The sequence below is a fragment of the Eschrichtius robustus genome, chromosome 4, assembly GCF_028021215.1.
Source record: "Eschrichtius robustus isolate mEscRob2 chromosome 4, mEscRob2.pri, whole genome shotgun sequence".
NCBI lineage: Eukaryota > Metazoa > Chordata > Mammalia > Artiodactyla > Eschrichtiidae > Eschrichtius > Eschrichtius robustus.
In genome coordinates, this window is record NC_090827.1 from 68090864 (window position 1) to 68116301 (window position 25438).

Sequence of the window (25438 nt, forward strand, 5' to 3'; positions counted from 1 at the left end):
GAATCATCTGCCAAGCTATAGAAAAAAATGCTAAAATTTTAGATGGCACAACTAACTTTTTTTAAACTTGCAAGTTAAGGCAGGAGTACAGAGATAATCTTTTTAGTGTGGTGAAGTGAAAACTGCTTGTAATAAAAAATGATGAACCTCTACTTATCATATATTAATGTTTCATCTTTATGGCTGATTCTTTATGGAATAGCAAAAATTTTGGTCTGCGAAGCAGCAGTTTCAGATGTAGTTAACTTTCTTTATAATAAATTTACTTGAGAATATTCACAATCTTGTTGGCATCTTCACTATCCAGGAAGCTGTATGATCATTTAAATTTTCTTATAAAGCAGCAATATTTGAAGGTCTCTTGCTATTCATTATTTGTTTTAGGCTGACTTCTTCCATCTGTGATTATCAACACTCCGGCACTGATAAGTAAATTGCTTAGATAACATTTCCTGTTTTAAAATGTTAATATATTTATTAATTCAGTTATGAACTCTATAGCCACATACTGCATTAAAAGAAGAAAATCTAAACTATTTTGAACAATTTGTATATAAATTTAAAATGTATATATAACGCAGTTTAAATCATCAATCCAAACACTAAACTCCAAAGTGTTAAAAAAAAAAAAAGACATTTAAAGTTACTACATCTTTGGCTTGTTGATATTCTCTAAAAATATATATCCAAAATATATAGACAAGGAGAATAAGAAACATTTATGAAGTAGGAAGAGAATCCAAAGGAAATATTTTATTTATTAGAAGTATAGGATAAATGCTAAAACATAGTGAAATTGACAGCTGTGTACAACTTTTCTAAAACCCATCACTGTTTTTTTGCTTGTTTTTCTGTATTGGTTCAACAAAATAAAATGTGTTAAATGGCTAATTCAAACAAAAATTAAGACTAAAGATCTATTTTATAGTTATTGCTGGGCAAAAGAAATGTCTAAGGATGGAAGAATTTGAAGCTTTTGAGAAAAATGACACAAATACTCCTAAAAGCACCCAAGCAAAATGTATCAGTAATTGGTGTGGCTATTTTCATATTCAATAAATAGTGATGATGTGGCTAATGAATAATATAGCAGAACTACCAAGAAAAAAGATAAATACTGGCTACAGTGGCAAGAAAAACAAGCTGATTAAATGTGCTCCTGATCTGGAAGGAGAAAGTGTATCTGCCGGTTGGGCACTAACCATTTTAACTAAACTCATGAGAATTAAGCTGATGTCTGTAGTATTTCTAGACCTGTGATAAAAACAACCAGAAAACAAGCAAAAACACACTATCTTTGAATGCTAACTGTGCAGAGTTGAGCTGTCACTTCACCTGTCTAAAATTAATACCTCTCATTTAGAAAACCAAGACAAAATGTATATTTCGTAGCTATAAAAGAGATCATCTCTATAAAACTTTGATCAGTGTGCTGTGCATAATAAATATTCATAGAGCTTTGCTTTCCTCTTTTCTACTGAGATTTTATGACGACTAAATAAGATTATTCAAATAGAAGCTCCCAGTATCTACAGTAATAATACTATACTGGGCACTGCTATATAATAGGCATTGGCTAGATTAGATAAATATGATATCCTTAATCTCTATAACAACTTAAAGACAGATATTATCCTGATTTTATAGAGATAAAAAGAGGTTCGGAATGAGTAAGCAATTTTCCCTCAATTACTCAGCTAGAAAGTTGCAGAACTGAAATTTAAGCTTGTTTGTGCTATTCCAAAGCTAAAACTCTTTTCACTATGATATACAGCCTCATTACTTGGTGGCAACATTAGTAAATCATTACTTAAGCATACAAGTCAACCATGAAAGGCTTCAAGTAAGAGTCAACAACCAGTTACTAAGTGATGTTTACAGTTACAGTACAAACCAAAGCTACAGAAAGCCTGTACACATACATGTGTATTCCTCACCGTCCCCAAGCCCCTCCCCCTATACACACACCACAAAAGCCTAGAAACATAAACTTTTGTTAGGGGAAATAAGCCATTAAATCTTTGTCTCTCAAGTGGAATTCCACTATATTATAGTTAGTTTTGTCATCCTCGTACTGAGATCCAGCAAAAAAAAGGTTTTACTTTTTGCCAGATGGCTTCCTGTCAGAGTCTACCAACTGCAGGCAATAGAGGGAGATTGGAAGATGGGAAATTATCCTTCTTATTTGCTTGTTGTTTCAGGCATTGCTCCACTAGTGCTTTGTCTCCACAACAGCAGTTTGTTTCAGCCTCTAATTTCTGTAGGCATTTCAGAACCACCTTTATCACACCACTTCAGAGGCTCTTCTCCAAACCACGGGGGTACTAGCAGCAGCCAGGCTTCTTGGTTCTGATATCCCCAAATTTCTGTCTCTTTTATGTAAGGATGATAGCTGTTTTTGTAGCACCTACCAGTGGAATACCTCAATATTTCCTTTTATCTGTTTCAGTATTACAACACCAGTATAAACAACTCCCTATGTTAAATTCCCTCTGTTGAAATATCTAGTATGGTTTCTATTTTTCTAAATGGACCCCAGCTAATGCAATTATTGATATAGTTTGTGCAGATGATATTCGTTTACATTTTAGAAAAACCTGATCATCTTTATGGAATTCAGATAGAAAGATTTATACATGGATACACTTTAAAAAACTAATGAAAAGCAGACACAACTATGAACTACAATGTCTCAGTCTAGACAAGTTGAAAATAACTAGGGCAAACCCCAGGATACTGCAGCAGAACCTTCTCATCCACTACACCTGACATTTCAGATTTACTCTTCTAAAAAGCAAGTCACTGAGGTGTTTGAAGTTTCTAGCATTGCTCTTTGAAAGGAACTGTTGGAAAATATAGTTTGTTCAATAGGAACTTTAAAGCGTTTCTAACTTCTGAAGTTCATTGTATAAACGTTGGTGATCTGGTGAACTCAGTAGAGATCTGAGACTTGAGAGTTGTCATCCCTAGTGTTAGGCAGTGACTGTGTGACTACAGACAAGTCACTCACCCTCCTCTGCATCTCAGTTCTTCTCACCTTACAGGGAATTGCTGAATAACAATGATTTTCTAGGAGATACAAGTTGACTGCAAAATTTCTTGTTGCCATCTCTGAGAAAAAATATGATTGTGGTAGGCATATTTAATTTTAATCCACTTTATTGCTTTTAGAAATTCAAAAAAAGTTTTAAATATAGCATATTATTTGTGTAGCATATAATAACTATTATTATTTAAATGTATGAGCATGTGTACATATGCTATGCCCAGTTCCTACACATATATACACACACACATACACTGACTGGTACACAGGGCAAAGCTAATTTAAAGATTTGTGTAGTCATCTCTGTAGTCAGACTACATGGAAATTTTTACAAACTGAATGATATTAAACATTTTACTTAGGAATTCTTACTTAACCTATATACTATCTGTTATACGGGTTAATGTATAGTATCTAACTCATGTGGTTATACGGGAGATTAAATGAGGTAATCCATGTAAAATGCCTAGCAGAGTAATGACAAACCAGTGAAAGCTATATATATGTTAGAATAAAAAGATCACATGTCTGAAGTTACATTACAATAGGATATAACCAATAAGTTCAACTGAGTTGGCTAATCAGTGGGTTTTCTTGATAGTTACTTCATTTGGCTTAGATAATATTTCTGAACTGGAGACAGTTTTTCCACTCTGGTAGCTTGATTTTCCAAATGTTCCAAATTACTATTTTTTCTTAATACCTTTTGCAGAACCTTCCAAGGCTGTGTTTATATGTAATTTACATTGTCCTTTTTAGCAGCTGTAGTGTATTCCATAAAATGGATATACCTTAATTACTCTTCTACGTCATGCAAATTGCTCCTTTTCTCCTCCTCCCTCTGTCCCTTCCTTTTTCCTTTCCTCCCTCCATCCCTTGAGTTTTTTTCTTTCTTCCCTCTTACCTCTTTATTTTTTTTCCTCATAATGTTAGAGTAAGCATTACTTTATGCGTATGTTTACCTAGTGGTAAAGATAAATTTCTCTAGGTATGTACATTCTAAATTCAAGATATTCTGTAAACTCACTTTTCAAAAACTTGTAGTTTTATAAGTAAATCATGGAAGCATTAATTTTCTTACACTCTTAATACTATAAGATGTGTTTAAATTATTTTTAATTTTGCCAGTGGTATGAATGTTGCTTTAATTTACATGAAACTAAGCACTTTTTTCATGTTTATTGGTCATTTGCATTTTTCTTCAATTAATTACTCTATATCATTTGTTTTTATAATAGAGTATTAAATGTCCTAATGGTGTTATATAATATGGTGACTTGAAGTTATTAGAAAATCAATAAGCAGGTATATTGACAAGCATGTATTAATTTCAAAGTTATTAACTTTTTGTGTATCATACAGTGAATATATTTCTGATAGTTAAATTGTGGAGGAATAAGTTTGGAAGCCATAAGTCACGCATAGCAAAATGACATTTGGTTGAACAGTTAACAGAGGCCTGGGCAGACAAGGACAGACAGAAGCCCCAGCCCTACTTACTTTTACTATGCTTGAGAAGTCATACACAAGGCTACCCACATTATTCCTCTGATCTTCCTTCCCAACTACCACCCCCTCCAAACACACCCACAGAGAGATGGGCCCCCAGAAATTGCTCCTGAGACCAGGCTTTACCTTTTCCTCTTCCTCTCCCCCTTCCTCTCCTTCCAGACATGAGAATCCTCCCCATGGTGGTACCCTTCCCTTCACCAAAGACATCCCTCGCTTTGCATATGTCTGAGTGAGTAATAAGACTTTGAATTATAATGACTAGATTTGGAGTGATACGTTTTGATATCCAAAAACTTTAAGAGGGAGGGATCTGCAGACGTAGAATTGGGCAGGGTTGGACCTTAACATTGATGAATCCCAAATAAATAATATTGGACATATATGTATCAAAATACCATAGAAAAAAATTGAAGTATATTTTTATATTATAAAGTAATGGAAAATAAATTCATCTCTATTCTGACAAGAACAGAGAATTCTATCCTGAGTTTGTTTTTCTTTGCAAAGCTTTAGGAAAAATTTTAATAACTTGCATAAAAATAGTAAATTCATATTTTCCATGATATTATTTTTTGCATAAATATTACTGAAATTCTGTAGGCATAATACTAAAGTTCAATATTTATCCAGATCTCAGGGTCTCCTCTGGAACCTCCTCTTTTATCACAGCGTTCCCCCCCTTAGTGTATTACTCATATATTTATTAAAAAATCTTTTTAATGAATTAATAAAAGCCAGAGAATACCTTTATTTGTTTTGTTTGATATCTATGCAAATTTTTAGTAATATTCACACTGATTATGTGCAAATACTTCATGAGGTTAATGGTAACATTTCTGAAATTAGAAATAATTATGTTCAGATAATCATTTAAAGAATTATTAAGAAACAACTCTATTTGGTTTTAAATATCTATATAAATAAATATTCATTCACAAAGACTCTATGAGAGAACATCTCATGATATTAGTGGTATTTCCAAAAAAGAAATATTATTTATTTTTTGATAACTAAGAAATAAGCAACAAGTACAACCTATAAGCATTGCAAAAAGATAAATGAAATAAAGTATAATTAATACTATAGTTACACAGATGACAAAAACCCTCGTAATGTAAGCATATTTCCTACTTCTTATAAACATCAAGGGCATCATTTTACCTGAATCAATTAAATACAGATAATCCCAAGCATTTGGCTTTCCTTTTGGCAAGTGCAAACATAAAAGAAAATAGATTAAATATAGCTATGTTGTATACAGAATAAACTATGCTACTGGAATTGCTAAAATAAATCAGAGAGTTTTTGAAAAAGATCATGAACCCTCAGTTCAAACCGCTAAGATGACAAGTTAAAATACCCTGTTATCTGACTTTATGGTTACTTAATCATTGATTCGTATACATTTTCTTTCTAACTCAAATGCTTTTATGTCACTTAATACCGGCATCTTGTAATTCTGTCTAGATTTAGGAAGGAATTTTCAACCAGCACTTGCAAGATAAGAACTCTCAGACTATCAAGAACTTTAAACAGTGATTATGTCTCATAGGAAAAAAAACTTTTCTACATTGAACAAAGATTGTACACCATTTATCTTAGAAATTAGACACAAATACAACATCTATTGATTAACCTAAATTCTTGTTGTACAGGAAATCCAAGCAAAACAGCAATGCTAAATATTTGGATTTCCCTTAAAAATGTAAAGCAGTTTTTACATATCTGAAAGTATTAAGGTATTTCAAGTTTTCCTGCCTCTTCTAGGACACAACTGTTGTAATATAGTATAGTACTGTCAGTGGTTAAGCATGTGGACTCTGAACCCAGATTCCCTGGGTTTGACCAACTCCAACGCTATTTGTACCCTCTCTCTGCCTCAGTATTCCTGTCTGTAAAATAGAAATGGTGACAGCATCTACCTCATAGGGTTGTTATGAGATTTATAACAGTTAGTATATGTAACAGTTTAGTACATTTTAATGAATTCAGTCTATGGAGTTATACAAGCTGCACAGTCAGCCCTCCATATCCGTGGGTTCCACATCCATGGATTCAACCAACCGCCAGTGGAAAATATTTGGAAAAAATTATCCGAAAGTTTCAAAGAGCAAAACTTAAATTTACCATGCACTGACAAGTATTTACATAACATTTACATTGTGTTAGGTATTACAAGTAATCTAGAGATGATTTAAAGTATACAAGATGATGTGTGTAGGTTACATGCAAATACTACACCATTTTATATAAGGGACTTGAGCATCCATGGATTTTGGTATCAGAGGGGGGTTCCTGGAACCCATCCTCTGCGGATACCGAGGGACAACTGTATATCAGTGTTAACTGTTAGAGCTATATTCAAATATAAGCCGTCTGAACCCTTCTTTTTTATTTCCTTTTTCTTCCTCAGCTAGAATTATGAGTTCTCACTCTTTTTTCATAATTACATATTACTATAGTCTCTTTTAGTTACAACTTACCTTTAACTTTCTTCCTTTTATTCTTTACTCATTTTGAGCTGATATTCTTGTGTGTGTGTGTTGTGTTGTTGTTGTTGTTGTTTTTTAAATAAATCCACTAGCCGTCTTGTAGCTAACTCCAAAAGTTAGTTTCCATTTCCCAGCCTGCTTGATGTCTCTGTGAAGTATGTCTCTACCATTGGCCTCCAGACTTTTAAAATGTTGTTCCCAATCAGTATTGCACAGGAAAATGTGGATGGCTGGCATGAAATGCATCTGTTAGGATAGTGAAAGAATGTGAGACCAGAAGCACAGGCTGAGGAAAGGTCAAGATCTTTGTGTGCAGACTAAAGGGCTTCTACTTTTCAGGTGATGGTAGCACTTCACCATTTAGAGGCTGTTGAAATTATAGAGCAAGATTATAAGACCCTGATCTATGGTGGCATTGTAATAGAGATGAGGAAAGTTTTAAAAAATATAATAGAAATGAATCAGTGGGCATTTGTGATTAATTATTAATTCAATTTGCAACTAATTTAATTTGTGATCAATTTAATATGTCCATACAGGGAGTATGATATCCTTAAGGTTTTCAACAGAGTAGATGTTCATTTTTCCTAACATAAACGAAGGATAGCACGGGGTGGTGGTTGTAGGGTTTGAGTTTGAACAGTTATAGCATTGTAATTCCCTTGGAAAAAGAAAACAACTTATTTAAGAAATGGCAAAACAATCATTCACACATTTTGTTTTCTTTGTTTTCCTTTTAAAACCCATCTCATATGACCCCTCCTGCCTTCCTCCCATCCCAGACATCCTACCTACTTCGGCAGAGATATCTTCCTACCGTACCACCTTCATGATATTAGTTCCTATGTCTCCAATATAACTATCAGTTTGACTTACAAAGTCCTTGGTACTTTGGTCCTAGCATAAGTATTTAAGCTTATTATCCAAACACATGTTAGTGCAAGCCTTTTAATCCAGAGAGGATTAAATGTCCCCATAGTTTAGTGCCTTTTTCTATTTTGTGCATTTGAGCCTTTGGACATTTTCTTTGGTAAAATTTCCTTTCTCTCTTATTTCCTATCCATTCATAGCCTATCATTCAAGTCCCAGGTAAAATCTGGTATCTGCCAGGCCATTGTGATCTCTATTTCTATAATTCCTGTAGATTTTCTCACTGATATTAAATAGTATTACATTTACCACACACTGCCAGCACAAACAATAGCAGTGTTAGCAATAGCAATCACAAACGTTTGTGGAGTGATTCCCATTGCTTTGAGATTAGGGGCAAAAAGTTGCAGATCACTGGTCACTGTTTTTAAGAGCGCAATATCTATTTGAAGACACTTAATTTATACCAAATATAAAATATTAATAATAACAACAACAACAACAACAATACAAACTATCCTACATAAAATCAGTGATAACAGCATTCTGGTTTTCAACACTTATTCCAACTTCTTTTTCTTCTTTCACCCACCACACATATCCTTTATAACATCAAACATCACTGAGAATGATATAACTTTTTCTTATCTCTTAGTCTTTATACTTATATTCCTTCACCCCAAATGGTCCTTGTTGTTTTTGCCCAATAGAAAATTTTCCATTTCAAGATTTAGCCCATATATTTCCTTATTTAAATCCTTTCATAATGTTCTTCAACTCCACATGGTTATTTACTGTCTTCTTTTTGTTTCCATAGCCTTCAGCTCATATTTTAGAAGAAAGATGTGAGAGGGCATTCCAAACAAGATGAAAATATGAAAATATATACATATATGTATGTGTATTCACATTTACATTACTATTCATATTTATATATATATATATAAAATTCCAAGAAGTAAATGGGTTTAACTGAGTAATTAATTTAACTTATGCAGGGAATTCACATAGGAAAAAATAGATGGAAAAGATGGATGTGAAACTTTTGTAATAATCTGAGTTCAGTGGAATATTTTGAGGTATTGGGGTGATTATTCTTGGTACCTCCTGCTCATTAAATAAATAGGTTTATAGATAAATTGATAGCATTTTAAATGTAAGCTTCAAGAAGGAATGGACTTGCTTATGTTGTTCACTGCTGTTTCTCCAGCAATTAAAATAGTGCCTGCCACATGGTAGTCTCTCTGCAAGTATTTAATTAAATGGAAGAATGATCCTATTATGGTGTTTTATGAACAGATAAATACTGTTTTGAATTCTGAAACCAGAGAACCATTTCTGACACATTTTTTTTAAAATGCGGTGTGAAGCCTTTGAGATTTGATAAGACACCACAGGAGAGACAAAGGAAATGGATGCTTAATTTTACCTCTGTAAATTCATGATTTTTTTGAAATAGAGATTTTATGATTTTAATATTACATTTAATATGGCATCAACTCCCTGTGACTTTGTGAGTTAGGTGGGAGAGAGATAAAATCCCAATTTTACAAATGAATATACTGAGGCACTGGTAGAATTTTCTAACTTTACTATATTTTGAAAGAACTCGAGCTGATTTCCAGATTCACTCTAGAATTCAAAATTTTGAATCACATTTTATAATTGAAAACAACAGGTTTACAATCCTATGAATGACTTTGTAGTTAGTGGGATTGGTTATTTTGCTTCTGTATCAGAAATTTGGGCCATTCCCTAATGATTATGGATTTCAAAAAATTGTTTTCTTACTTGGCACTTCTTGTAAAATACAATCAATTTTATTTTAATATTTAATAAAAATGAATAGACTTCTATTACTATTTATGGATTGTCCAAAATTTGATGTATCTTTTTTAATAAATTGAAGAAACAAATGCCTAATGATGATAGACATTGATGATAGACACTCTTAAGACCCATTGGGAAGATTGTTAAACTTTTAAAACTTGTTAAGAAGGTTGGCCACTGAGTACAATAAGAAAAAAATTCTGATTGGCAGGAAGCCAGAGGTTCTTTTTGAGGACCTGTAAGCCAGTATTAGTGCTCCATTTGCCTTCTTTGCAACAATATTATGAGCTGAGATTGTGGGATAAGTTTGAGAAAAATGTCTTTGTAATGCATGGGTGAAGAGGGAAAGTGAAAGTAAAATAAATTATAACAGTGGTAGTATTTAGTTTTTCCTATTAGAAAACATTGCTTTTTTATGTTTTATCTTGTTTACACATTCATGAAATGCCCCTTTCACTATATTTAGGCACACTTACAGAAATCAGCACATAATTCATAAATTCCTGGCAGTGAACACTGTAAAAAGAGTTTTGTTTCCTCCCCTACCATGTTATTGTGATGGAAATATACAGATCAAAAGCCTGGTACCATTTATTCATGAGAGGATAAAAAGAAAAGAAATGAGTACTAAATTATGGGGAAAAGACAACCTTTGGCATTATGTAGTTGATCACAAAGTCATTAAACTTTCCAGGTCCCAGTAGGTGTGAGTTAGTTATGGATAGATAATCTCATGTCTAAATGGCCAGGTAATTATTGTTGTAGTAATTCTTATATTAGTGTAGTCTCATGCTGATTTCACTGTTTAAAATATATACATTTAAAATAGATATTGTGCATCTGAATCTAAGAATTTCTCATGGAATTTTGTCCATATTCAGAAATGGAAAAAAACAAAAACAACAACAAAAAAAACTGGTCTCAAGTTAGTCAACATTTAATACACGTGCAGTGCCAGATTATCATTTCTTACCAGACTCTTTGGATTGTTCCATTAGTACCTCCGTTTTCTTATTTGAGGATGATTTAGTCATAAGGAGGTATAATCTATTGGATCCTCTAAGTAAAGAGGAGTTTTAAAGTATAAGGGAAAAGATCAAGATTTAACATGAAAGTGCCCCCAAGGAAGTGTGTATCACTAATGATTAATTACACTTTTTGGTGCTTGTTTGTAACACTACTTTAATAGACCTTGAAGTAGTTGGTCAGAAAACATAGAAACATTTCTCCAAAGTAATTAAATGCTGTCTGGAGAATATAGATCATTCAGTTAAAATTATTTATATAGAGTTTCGGATTTCCCAAGTTCAATTTCATCAGGACAATTCTGCCTCAAAAGATGAAGGTGCCCCCAAAGACCCACCTCCTATAGATAAAGGTGGAATTAAGCAATTCTCATGTTAAACAGTTTAGTTCTCAACAAACATAACGTGAATTTATATACAGTTATTTCATCATTAACTGTTGTTATCTTTGTCCATTGAGAATATTATAACGTCCACCGTCAAGTAAGGAAAAGGTTTGAATTCAATTTTAACATTATAATGAATTTTTAGGACCCCAAAATTGAAAAAAAATCATTTAAAATTTACAGAAGAGGTAATTTGTATTAATTCAGGCATTTAATTGGACTGATGCTCAAGAAACATGACCATGTGTCAGGGCTTCTCTGCTCAATTCAAGAAGGACTTTTTTTCCCCCCATTGCTTCATTTCTATACTTATAGAATATTTTGTGTCAGAAGGAATAATATAAAGTCTGCTCCAGCACCCTAATTTTGCACATAAAAAGGCTCCATGATTTGCCCCTAATGCTAAAAGGATAGTGGCAGAGCTAGAACAGAAGTTCTCCTCGCTCCCAGATCTGAGATTTCCAGCAATCACGAGAACTTTTCAGCGAACAAGGAGTGCAACAACACACATCTAGAAAAATTCTTTGTTTATAAACCTTTAATTTCTTGAGAGTAATTCTAAAATCTGTCAATCTAATTAGATACCTTAGAGATCTTGGAGATTGCTAAGAGATCTCTTCTTACAGCCCTGTGAGTCAGCATCAAGGTCTGTAATATTTTGATTTCTTAATTTCTCCTACACTTTAAAAAATCATCTTATGAAGATGAAAGAACCCCAATAAATGTTATGAGTGTTTGTTATGCCTTTAAGCATACCTCTTCATCTGAGTGCCGCAAATATTATCCTTGGCCCATATCAGTGTGGTCTAATCAATGCAACTGCTTCCACTCTGGGCCGAGAAACCTGTAACAGGGGATACAAATCATGTACTGACCCCAAACACCTATTACACAAATCTTAAATTCTAAAATTCTCAGTGATAGTAAGTTGGGTTTTAATGTGTGCTAATAAAACATTCATGAACTTGCCCAGGTTGTATATTTAGTCTATGACTAAGTGTTAGTCAGAATTTGGATATTATAAGTGATTTGCTCTTTCTTTTATGTGGTTATTATATGTAATATAGACTGTTAATGGTAAATTTCTTTACCTACATATACCACAATTTGCACACAAGGAGGGCAATGGAGAAAATATAGGAATCTATATTTTGTATGTTGTCTTATTTATAGGCTTTATTTTAATCACTGTATCTTTACAAAGCATTGTGCCTGCTTGGAGCATTTTCTGGAACAAGCTGGAGAAGTCACATAAATTCTTTCTGAAGAGCATGCCCTGGATTGAGTACTTTGTGGTCAGATAAAAAATAGTCAACATTTTGTTTTCAAAATTGCAATTTGTTAGTGAAAGGGGTTGCAACATTATGTGAGGCAACAATCTTGTGATTGTGAGATATATATGTGTGTGTATATATATGTACATATGTATACATATACATATGTACATATATGTATGTATACATACATATACATATATATATACACACACATATGTATCTCACAATTTCTTTATCCACTTATTTATTGATAACTACTTATGTTGTGTGCATATCTTAGCTACTGTAAATAATGCTGCAGTGAACATTGGGGTGCATATATCTTTTTGAATTAGTGTTTTTGTTCTCTGTGCTATACAGTAGGCACTCACCAGCCATCTACTTCATACATAGTAGTGTACATACATCAATCCCAATCTCCCAGTTCATCCTAACCCCCCCCACTTGGTGTCCATACATTTGTTCTCTACATCTGTGTCTCTATTTCTGCTTTGCAAATAGGTTCATCTGTACCATTTTTCTAAATTCCACATATATGCATTAATATATGTTTGTTTTTCTCTTTCTGACTTAACATGTGTTTAAAATTTTTTTAACTTACATATATTTAATATACATATTTAAAAATGGTAGATCAAATGGTTGTAAAGCCATTGCTTTAGGTAATACAACTCAGAGTAGATAAAATTATACATCACAAAATGCATACAGTATATATGTCAGTAGAGTTGCCTAATCTTTTATGAGATTATTGTTTGTATTTTGTTTTCTGTCATCAGCTTTGGCAGATACTAAAAAGTTGAACAAAAATTAAGAGGTTAGGCCATATCAAGGAAAAATTAGGTGATCTGAGTAATCTTTAACATAATCTGATGTTCAATTAAGTACGAAGTGCAACATCTCTCTTATTGAGGGATTCTTTTATTATTCTATGGTGTAATGCTTAAGAATACAAATTCTGAAGCAAGACTGGTTAGGTCTACCAATTCCTGGTGGGTTGACTGAACAAATTACTTAACTTTTCAGTGCTTCAGAAGAGGATGATAATAATGTGGACTTCCTAGGGATGTTAGAAATATTTAATGAGTTAATGTGTATAAAGTACTTAGACTACAAAGTATCGGGCATGTAATGTTTACTATAAATGCAATGTATTATCAGGTAATTACAATAACTCCTTTATCCATCTATTCATCCATGAATGTACTTGCTCCTTTTTTTTTTTTAAGCCAAAATTTGTTAAACATTTCTCAAAGTAAAATGTGGACTTAGTCCCTTCTGAGTAATAACTGAAATTTTGCAAAATGCATCATCTTGGGCATTTTACAGCTAGAATTATGTACTTTTATTTTTCTTTTCTGGAAAATATGAGCACAAACTACTGCTCCAATAAAACAAAACATATGAACCTCATGGTATTTGAACTTCTAATGACAAATATATAGTGCTGTATTTTGTTGGCTTTAGAAATTTCTCTGTGTGGTCACTCTCAAAAGAAAATGGCCTCACATGCAAATTCAATATTAGCTGAGATTTCCCACCACTTGGGGAATATGTGGTTGGATTCACTAAAATTGGTCTCATGGTAAGAGCTGAAGAATTGAATATCTGATAACATTACTAACTTGGAACAGAATATCTTGATTTGGCTTTTTTCTGGACTTTAAAAGGTTGACTACCTATAATCATTAATCTTGCATTTTCTTCTGGCCTCTCTTGTGGCTGCTAGGAATTATACTATTTCAAGACTTTGTAATTGGGATGTTTATGAGGTCAGCTGATAAGCACTGCTTAGGTCTCCTTGGTTGTTTGATAGCCATAAAATTTAATTTCTTGTTTCTACCAGCACAACTTCAGATTTTAAAAGAATCCTGTCAGATGGCCTCAGAGAAAATATATTTAGGGAAAGATGATGTGATGGCCTTGAACTTAAATGGTATAATAGAAATCTAATCTGATGCTTTAAACAGTCAATAGATAAATGATAACTTATTATCATGATCTTTATTGAATTAAATAATCCCTATTGTTTATATAGCTATATAAGATTAAGACCAATAGGAAATGATAAAGGAAAAAAATAGGTTGTTTATATTTATGATGTGTTTATTTTGCTTTTTAAAATGCTAGATCAGTTTATATTATGAAAATCTTGAAGTAATTAAGAATTGAATTAAAGTTACCAGTTAATGGTTTTGTTATTGTTTGTGGCTTATTCTGTGGTAAACAAGACTTTACATAATATGGATTTATAAGAAGAGATTAATTTTTCTCTTACGAAAAAACATGAGTTATGAGAGTGTGTTTATTGACCTAATTACTATTTATCCACTTTATAAGACTAATTGTCATATCCTATAATTGAGGTTTAGCATTGATTAAAGTTGGTAAAATTGATTAAAATTAAATATGGCACTATATTCCCTTGGATATAATGTATATGAAGAATACTGTGTTGATTAAAGTTTTCCAACTGTGCCATGTTACTTGCTAAATATGACCCCACTTTATTTTAAAAGGATATTGTAAAAACTATTTAAATTCTGTTTATCATCAAATGAATATTGTGGTTAAGATTAAATTGTCATTGATAGTAAGGCCACTTTGTGTAATAAAAATTCTATTATAGGGTAATAAGAAGTAATAAATGGAAAACAAATTCTATGATAGTTTATTTGGTGTGGGATTAATTCATAAATAGGCACGTGTCATTTTACACATTGTTACATTTAATATTTGTTTTGTAATTTGCATGATTGTATCGGAAAAACATTGACTATAAATGCCAGTGATATAGTTCTCTCTTATTATTATTGCCATTTTCTTTTCTAATTAGCTTCATTGTGCACATGTCTTCAAAATGGTATTTGATGCATATGGTTAATACTATTAAGTCTGATAACATCAAAATTACTTCTTTGCAATTAAGTTGCTCTTATTTCCTACTGAAAACAATTCATTTTCAGTATCTTATGATTTTCAAGTTTTTGAAAAAAAACAAACTATACCTAATGGGACATTTCAGTTCATAGGTTCTTTTTATTAAAAAGGACGTCATCTCTCTATAAGTACTGACATTTAAAGCCAATTTTTTTGGAATGGTCTTTTGATCATATATCAAAAGATCCAGTGCAGGCTTTTAAGATGGAGGGATTGTAGGTTTTGTCTAAATGAGCAGATTGAATTTTTATTGGAGAAAGAAACCTCTAAAATGCCTTTTTTCTTTAGAAGAGACCATGGATACCAGGTGTGGTGAGAATGCACTGTAGTTATTTCTCTTGCTCTGGTGGTATCAAATGACAACATAGTAATAAATATATCTTAAGTATAGAATAAGTGTATACATCTATAATTTATGTGCTACATATAGTATGAAATATAAAATATACGATATAATACTCAATGAACATGTACATATTTTAAAATATCTGCCCCACTTTTCCAGTTTGACAATTTCAGATATGTTTATTATTTAATTCAGCAACTGCATTTCTCATTTACTTTAGGAAATCTAATTGCTTGTTTTCTTACGTTCAAATGATATATATGTACTCAAAAGCAAGTATAGCAGAGTCGTCATTATATGTAGTTTCATTAAACCAGCTATACAAAAGATGCACATTACTCTCTTGCTATTTATATATATATATATATATGTATATATAGAGTGTTATATATACAGATATAGATGTAGACATATGTGTATATATATAAATATACACATTTTATATATACATATATAAAAATATAATGAAATAAGGATGTATCTACATTTCATTAAACTACATAAACCCACACACATACACACATGTACATGTACACAGAAGTAAAATTATGTCCAAACTTTGGCTTAATATATAAGGCAATTGCTGACAAATTACTCTCCATAGATCATATTTTTAATAGTAATAATAATAGTAACATTAGCTAAAACTGAGATTTGGGGGGGAGTGCTAAATATGTTTATGATTTCCCCACCTAATTATAAAAACAGAAATGGCACAAAGTGACCAACGATGGGGAAATTACTGTCCAACAGATGGTACAAATGCAAGATCAGGATCAAACAAATTTTTAAATAACTTCAGTTTAAGAAAAAAAACACAAACTTTTAAAAGTCTTCCAGGATGAATTGAGCCCAACAGACAGCTCTTTTATATATAGACATTCTTAACCATTCCTTTGGTAATTGCTGCCATGTCAGTTCGGTCCATTGCAGTCAGCACTTTGCACTTGGAAGGAAACCATACAATTAAGGAATTGTCCCTGCCCTCACTAAGCACACTACCATATAAATAAAATCATTTTTTGCTTTTTACCTTGGGGTAGAAATTTTTCAAAAGATGGTCTAAAATTATATAAAGAAATAGAAGTGTTATGGTAATGTAAAAATCAGATAATGTAAAATATTTAGATGGTTCTACCTTTTTAAAAAATGTGGAAGTTTTGCTAATAGTGAGACTAAAAGGTGTTTTCTTTTAGAAAGAAAATAAGTGAAAATTCACATATAGGGAAAATTCAAGTAAACACAGTATACCAAATGCTTGTTCATAATGTGAGGATAGATGATGATGTAGTGTCAGTTAGCATCAGACACCTAGGCAACATAATTTTGGTCACACTTCTTTCTATTTTATTTTATCTTCCTGCCATTTCTCATGAATTGATTTAAACATTTACCATTTATTTTCCTTAAAATTGATTTTAAGTTAAGACTCTATTATAGCTTGATATACATTTACAACTTTCATTTATATTGTATCATCAGAGTATGGTACAATACAAAGACAAAAATATCAAGTCTATAACAAGAGATTGTAGTCATTAATTTTTATAATATTTATTTCAGTCTACCTAAGCAGCAAAGAAGTAATTATCCATATAGAATTTTTATTAAAGCCACTAAATTTCAATTATAGCTAACCTATAAAAATAGATTCAAATTTTTCCCAAAATTGAAACTTTCAATATTATTTTATTACACTTTTCTAACCAATTCAAATTTTGATAAATAGTCTTGGGGGGGCATTGGGCACATATGCTTTTCACTTCAAACCCACACATGCACATACACTTTAGTGTCTTTATTGGTGTATAATTGATATACAATAAACTGCACATAAAGTGTACAACTTAAGTTTTAGCATATCTATATACCTGTGAAACATCACTAAAAATAAGACAGCAATCATATCCATTTCTCTCAGCAAGTTTACTCATGTCCCTTATTAATCCAACCAAAAAGAATACATACTGTATGACTTCATTTTAAAACTCTAGAAAATCTATTGTAATAGAATGTGGATAAGTGTTTATTCACCTCTTATCAAAATTTGTGTGTGCCTAGGATCATCCAGAAACTGTTCTAAAAACTAAGCAGACAATAGTGAAAAAGGCACAAGAGTTTTCTAATTTTATGGAGATTATAGTCTGGTTGGACTAAAACAGATTGCTTGAATGAAGAAACAAATCAGTTTACCAAAAAAGTACTAATGGGTCAGGAAAATATAAAAAGAAACAATTCCCAAATGAAGAAAGGCAAATATGGTATCAGACATCAAGATAACAAGGCAGTTAGAGTGAGCCAAAGGTTTAAGAAGTCAACAGTTCACAAAACAACACTGATCCAGTTTCTTGCCTCAGGTTTCCAGGTTTGTATAATTTTGTTAAAAGAACTGATCCTAGTATGGTTGCCTTCAATATTTCCCAAAATTACTGAAAAAATAATTCAGCTAGAGTGTTTATTAAAAACACAGAATCCTTGGCCCATTCTGACCTCCTGAGTCAGAATTTCCTGGAGTGAAGCCTAATAATCTGTATTTTTAAAAAAACACTGTCCCAGACCCATCTGGGTAACAAGAAACACCTAAATATGATGAACTGTGCGTGGCAGAGATGAGTGGGAGCTTCCAGCTGGCAGATATTGACAATCCACTTGGCCAGATTTTGACCTATGGAATTAAATATAAGATACATGTATTTTTGAAGCTTGTATATAAATAAACTAATACATTACTCATGTGGAGGGGCCTTTGGAGGAAAGTAAAAGAAGTGCCATCTGAGAAAGTTTTAACACATTTGTGGATTGTCACAGACTGAAAAGATTTCAATATTACCTTATTTATCTTTCTCAGTGCTTTAAGATTCAAATTTTACGTGGATAGGTCAAATATTGATACATAGAGATGTATTATTTGTTTTTTTTAAATATAAGTAACCAATACTTGAGTCTATCTATAGTTTATTTTCGTCTACACAAATAGCATTGTGTACAGGGACTGATAAATGGTATTTTCTTATTCCATTTAACACAATTAAGTTTCATGTTTTCATCATGATAACTTTCTTTTGAATAATGAGAGAGACATCAATCTATATTAAGTGAATTATTAGTCATTTAATTAGGAATTAAAAATTCAACACTTTTAGGTCTTTAAAAAAATCTGTGATGATGAAGGAAGTTTACCTACAACTATTTATTTATGTAGAGTTGTGAAATCCACTGGATGTTGAAAATTAAATATCTTATCTGTATAGGTACTTTGCCTTTTGATCTCACCCACCCAACATTTAGAACAGTGTCAAGTTTAGAGAAGAGGCTACATATAATTTCGATTGATGAAAGGTTGAAAGGATTAAGGAGTTAGAGAGAATCTATTATTGAAGCCTTCCTAAACAATTGTCTAATATTTTAAAACTATTCATACAAACAGTACTTAATTGGTACCTACCTTACACCTATACTGTAATACAGAATCAGACTGCAGTCTTATAAAAAGTTTGAATCACTGTTCCTATTTTAAAGATAGAATTTACATTCATAGTGGTTAAGGAACTTAAACAGAATCACTCAGCTAAGAGATGGCTGGTTGCCAAAGGATTTGAAGCCAATTCTGCTTGACTTCCAAGCTGTCTGTGTCATGGCATCCCTTCCCATCTAAGGACACTGTGCCCTAAACTAGCTTCTGTATTTGAAAAGTTAGGATGATATGCTGTTTTACATAAAAGCAGACTTTTGTATGTCATTGCTTGTGCCATTGAGATGTTAGAGATTTCTACATTACATAATTATCAATAAGTCAAACAGACACAGATTGGCAATTCTTTAACCACTAGACATATATACTGGAATTAAACAATTAAGTAAATGGATGGCAGATGGTGGGAGCCACTGTTGAAGTAGGAGGTTACAGATAAGTTAGGGTGAAGAAGCTAAAATAATCTGTGTGATAACTGATTAGAGTTGGTGACATCAGTTTATACTTATGTTTAGCTTAACATATATATATACACATATAGTTATATTTAGAAATGTTTACAGATATACACAGGTTAACATACACCAATTTGTTTCCTGGCTTTACCAGCTGAGAGGGCCAAGAAGCAAAACCCCAGTAGCAAGGAGCACACTTATCCAGACCTTGGAATTCTCCAATAAAAGAAACCAGTGTTCCTAGGAGAAATTACTTATTCTAAGATTGAGGACAGTAAATAAACAAGATGGACCTAGCGCATCTGGTCTTGCAGTGCCAGGGGGAATGAAAGTGATGTAGAATACAAACAACAGACAGAAAAAAACCAGGATGATGGAGGTATGTCAAAGAGACATAGGAGCTAACTGAAAGAGTAATCAATGGCCAAAGCTTTAACAATATGAGTGAAAAATAAAGTATTAGATTATAAGCTAAAGTATAAAAAACCCATGTGTCTGTACTCCACATGAATATAAATAAATGATTAAACAAACAAACAAATAAATAAATAGGTTGAAGAGACAATAATTTGGGCAGATACTGAGTGGGATCCTGGGGTAGAAAAAGGATAATAAGTAAAAATAAAGAAATCTGAATAAAAATGAACTTTAGTTAATAATAATGTATCAATATTGGTTCATTAATTGTGATAAATGTACTGTACTGTTGTAGGAAACATCTTACAACACCTTTTTTAAAATTTTTTATCGGAGTATAGTTGATTTACAATGTTGTGTTAGTTTCTGTGGTACAAATAAGTGAGTCAGTTATACCTATACATATATCCACTTTTTTTTAAAGATGTTTCTAATAGAGGACATTAGGTGTGGGATACATGGAATCTCTCTGTACTACCTTAATAATCTTTCTATAAATATAAAACCATTCTCGATTTAAGTTTTTTAAATTCAATTAGACAAATTAGCCCATAATGGGAAATGTTACTAAGGGATAAATATCTTGCTTTATTATAGTGGTATTCAAAGTTCACCTCCAATATAGAAGCTACAATACAGAAACCATTTGGGATGTTTCCACATAAGGTGAAACTTAGAAGCTATGTAAATTATTTTGTTCTATTCACAACTTGATTCCTAGTATTTTTGTTCTTCTTACACTAGGATGGTAATAGTTTTATGATGTAACATCATCCAGCGCAGTTTTACAGGCAGCAGTGTTCTGTGTCATAATTCTCATTTTGTTCCAGGCTTACTTAATAAATGGTTGAGTAGATAAAGAATGAGCAGAAGGTATTAGTGAGGGAGATGAATGAAATAAATTAAACATGCCCTGCTATTGCAAGTCTGGTTACAGTTATTTTAATGTACATATTTTCTGTAAAATACTTTGCAGTAGGGTAAGAGTGCTGCCATTTACAATTTGTACATCATCATTGTGTCCCCAGGAGCTGTCAGTGTCCCCACTTTGATCAGCTTTACCCAAATGGTGCAGAGATGGTCTCTTCACAGAGCAAATTATTCTTGAATTACTCTGAGCTGAGAAGTGGTTTCCTCTTCTCCCTCCATTCTGAACCATGATTTAAAGGGTATGCTTTAGCCTCTGAGACAACCAAGTTGGAAAACAATGGTGTTCATTAAATCAAACAGTCTTTGAAAGCCATACAGTTTATGTTTAACTTTGATGGATGTAAGTAAATAACAAAGAATTCCACTTTAGGCTGGTTATGTCTGTGTTGATGTTTATTTGATAGCTTCATGTTGAAATGGTTGATTATTTTATTAAAGAATTGATTGCTTTAAAATAAAGCTCAAATATCCAAATAATAAGATCCCAGTATATGCACGTAAGATGAGACAAACTCGGTTTTGAATGATACATGATAATGTATGTATTTCCCATTCATTCATTCATGCATGTTTCCATTCAATAAAAATTTATGAAATATCTATATGCCAAGTAATTTTCTGGTGCTGGGAATATAGCAGTGAACTAAACCAAATTAATCCCTGCCTTCATGGAACATACATGTTAAATGCAATTATGAATAGAAAGTTGGCAACACTATCAATTAAGTGAAAACTGATAGCTACCTACAAGAAATACATCAATCAAAATGAGAATGTTTGCAATGTAGTAAAATGAGTGAAGAACTTTAAACAGTCTTTGTCTGGATCTTTACTAAAGTATAATGCAAAAAATATATAGGGTAATGGGAAAGTGAGTATAGTTTATAATTTAAGATAATTCATAAAGATATTCACTACTGAACAAAATACATTAAAAAAAATTCTACTGTCTTCCTTAATTCTTTGTTCCTGTTTCTGTCAGTAAATTTGCTATTTTGCTGCAAACACTATGATGAACTAGGGGACTTATAGCTTCCTCTTTCTTGTTTCCATGTCTTCTGAATGCTTTGTCCACAATACCAAATATGGCATGATTTTCCTTCATGAGGGAATCAATAGGGACTTTGAACTTATGCCAAAATGTGACTTTGAGAACCACCAGTCCAGTAAAGTTTCCGTGGAAGTAAATACACTGCAATTTCAAAACTTCTTTTAGACAATTTTAGCTTTGTATGCACACTATGTGTTCTGTAGTAGTCCAGAAAATTTGTGGAACTGGACATGTTTAAGAAAAGCAGATAAGGCTGAAATTATGCATCCTCTGAATCTGAATACCACAAAGCACTATGATTAAAAGAATAAAAGTACATTTTATAGTACCAAAGTCATCATCACCCTATTATGAGTACATAAAACACTAGAAAACACTAGTTAACAAATTTTGCTCTTACAGAGTATATCTGTCTCTATTTTAATTTTATTGAAAGACACTTCACCCTTGTTTCATAGATGAGTTTGTTGACATAATACATAATAAAAAATAAAGGTTTTCTCTATATTTGATTTTTTACCACCACTCATTCATTGCATACATATTTATGGAATCCTTCTCTGTCCAGGTGCTGTTCTAGATCTAGGGATTCAGCTGTCAATGAAATAAACTATATCCCTGCCTTCATAAAAATTACATTTTACTTGAGAGAACTAAAAAAGCAAATATAAAATTAAGATATGAATATCAGATGGTGGAAGTTCAAGGACTAGGGAGAAAAATAAAACACTGAAGAAAGAGAGGGCATGGTGAGGTGAGGGGGGCTGAGGTAGAGAGCAGACAAGAAAGGTCTCAGTGAGAAACCCAGAGCAGGGAGAAAACCCTGGAGAAGTCAGGGTGAGAAGCACCTCTGAATAATAGGATGCAAATACAAAGATCCTTAGGCAGTAGTGTGTCCGAAGTGCCTACAGCCAGCCAGCCTGGGTAGAGCTGCTGAAGAACAGTAGCAGGAGATGATGAGGTCAGAGATGTAGAGAGCCATACGGTAGTGATGCTTGTATGCATTTGCACATTTGGGTTTCACTCTGCAGTGAGGCAGAGAGGTACAGAGGAGTGACAGGATCTCACTTCTGTTTTTAAATGATGACCCTCTTCCCCACCCCCTTGTCACACTAGTATGGGGCTCACCAAACAGTTCTAAACTTTGTTCTTGCTGTCTGTTGCTCAAAGTGGTGCCTCTGATTTAATTACATTTTCGGAGGGGTAGAAAAAATAATTAAACGTGACAAATTACAGTGTATTACTTTGTCTGAACACCGCTGGAGATTAAAATAGTTAGAACTACTATACATATATATGTATATGTATATAACATATCTTTAAATTTTAATCTCACCAGATGTCTAATACTGTTCACATAGGGCTAAGCCTGTGGTTATACACTACTCACTATAGCTGGCATCCTTTCCATCTTATTATATGTATACATTATATAAAAATAATGTATATATAAAAATATAATGTATATACATTATAAAATATGTATATATGTATATATTTTATATATAAAATATGCATATTATATATTATTTCTCTATCTCTTTATACATAAACACACACACATATAAATGTGTGTGTGTATATATATATAATATATATATATACCATTCAGTAGTCCAGGATGGTTTTCTCCTTGGTTGTCTATAAAAGCTGAAAACTACAAAAATAAAGGTTATCTACATCAAGAAAAGTATTTGTCAATACCTCTTTATGGTGTCAAACCCAGAGTCTATACAAGTCTCAGCAAATTGATAAAAATGGATGTTGAAATAAATATTCATATGTGTGTGAATTCAAATTCAAAATATTCAGATATACCTAAAATAGCATATCCTTTTTCTATTTTCGTCAGTGTCATTTAATAGACACTGGCAAATAGCAATGAACACCATAAGCGATTGTGATTTCTATTGAAATATTTGGGGAAATGGAAATGAAGGAAAATGTCTCTTTTATTTGCTATTGTTTTCAATATATTAACACATTTAATAGCATATTTTTAAGAAAAACTCCACTATATTTAATGTATGAATTTTCAGTGGTTATAGGACCCATATGATTTCAAAAATAAGAAATTATAAAAGAGTTTTAATGTCGTGAAAATGTGGTAATATAGATAATTATGTATTATTAGTGTAATGGGATATATTATACAGAGTCTGCAAATTTTAGGAATATAGAATATACATAAGGTCATCAAGAACATCTTTATTCTATAAAAAGTAAGATAGTTTATGTATCTAAACTTTATAGAGAAAATGTAGACTTAAGATTCTATGTGACTACAATTTTATTATAGAAAATTCTCAGGATATTAGTTGATTTATATTTTTTAAAACACTTCAAAATCTGTAAAAACCTGTATATTAAGTATAATTGTTTCCGAGTAAAATGAAAATTTAATTATTTGGGATTTTTGTTATTCTACATGTCAAGAATGCCCGATATACATTATAGACAGGTGTAATTTCAAGGCTCTGTTAATCATGCTACTCTTTATTCCGCAGCTCCCTCTCCAGTCACCAATGTGAAAAAGGGGAAAATTGCAAAAAACAGCATCTCTTTGTCTTGGCAAGAGCCAGATCGCCCCAATGGAATCATCCTGGAGTATGAAATCAAATATTTTGAAAAGGTGGGATTAAGAATAAAGAATATCCTTTCTTCTTCTTCTTCTTCTTTTTTTTAATTTTAGCAACAGCAGTTATCCAATTTGTAGAAAAGCGTGTTGCAATTTTATGTGTAGATCAATGACAATTGACTTGCAGTCATGATTATGAAGGCTGGAAGTGTACAGGGAGCACTTTATTTGTGTTCTGCTGCTGCCAAGTAGTTTACACCGCCGGGATACTGCCGTAGAGTCTAACATTAGCTTAACTAGGGTTCACAGCATTAAAAGATGAAGTCATAGGACATTTTCAAAGTGTCCCAAACACCGGAGTTGTTAACCTTCAGTAGTAACTGCAGTGTACCACAGGGAAAAACACATTCTTATGGCCAGTAACCCTGCATAATACCTATATTATTAAGGAAGTATAGGCAGGTAAGGTGTATATGTACCTTATAATTTTAAAAAATCTATAACAAAAATCTAACACTGTAGCATAAAATTTATTTTAAAAATTTGAGGGCATAAAATTGGAAGTGTATGCTTCACATTCCCTATAGTTGCTTGATTTCCTCTTCTTCACTGAGTTGGCTCCTAGGTCCACTCTCACATGTTTTGCCCTAATAGTTGTCGAAATCTAAAGGCAATAATCATCCCTCTTCCTCTTTTCTGAATCCACAACCAAATGAGCTATTGATAAAGGAATAAACAGGTGGAAACTAAAGATGAACTTATAATTTCTAAAGCTGGACTGGAATATTTGGCTTAGATATGTAGCCACCTT

General features: G+C 32.3%; 1 protein-coding gene across 4 annotated transcripts in view; it reads left to right on the top strand.

The window, feature by feature from the left end:
* EPHA5 (EPH receptor A5) overlaps positions 1-25438 on the top strand; it is a 313241-nt gene that overhangs the window by 176917 nt on the left and 110886 nt on the right. For all 4 annotated transcript variants that reach the window (XM_068542188.1, XM_068542190.1, XM_068542189.1 and 1 more), the window contains one exon: positions 24557-24681. In XM_068542188.1, coding sequence (XP_068398289.1) covers positions 24557-24681 — 125 coding nt within the window. The remainder of the gene's footprint in view (positions 1-24556; positions 24682-25438) is intronic.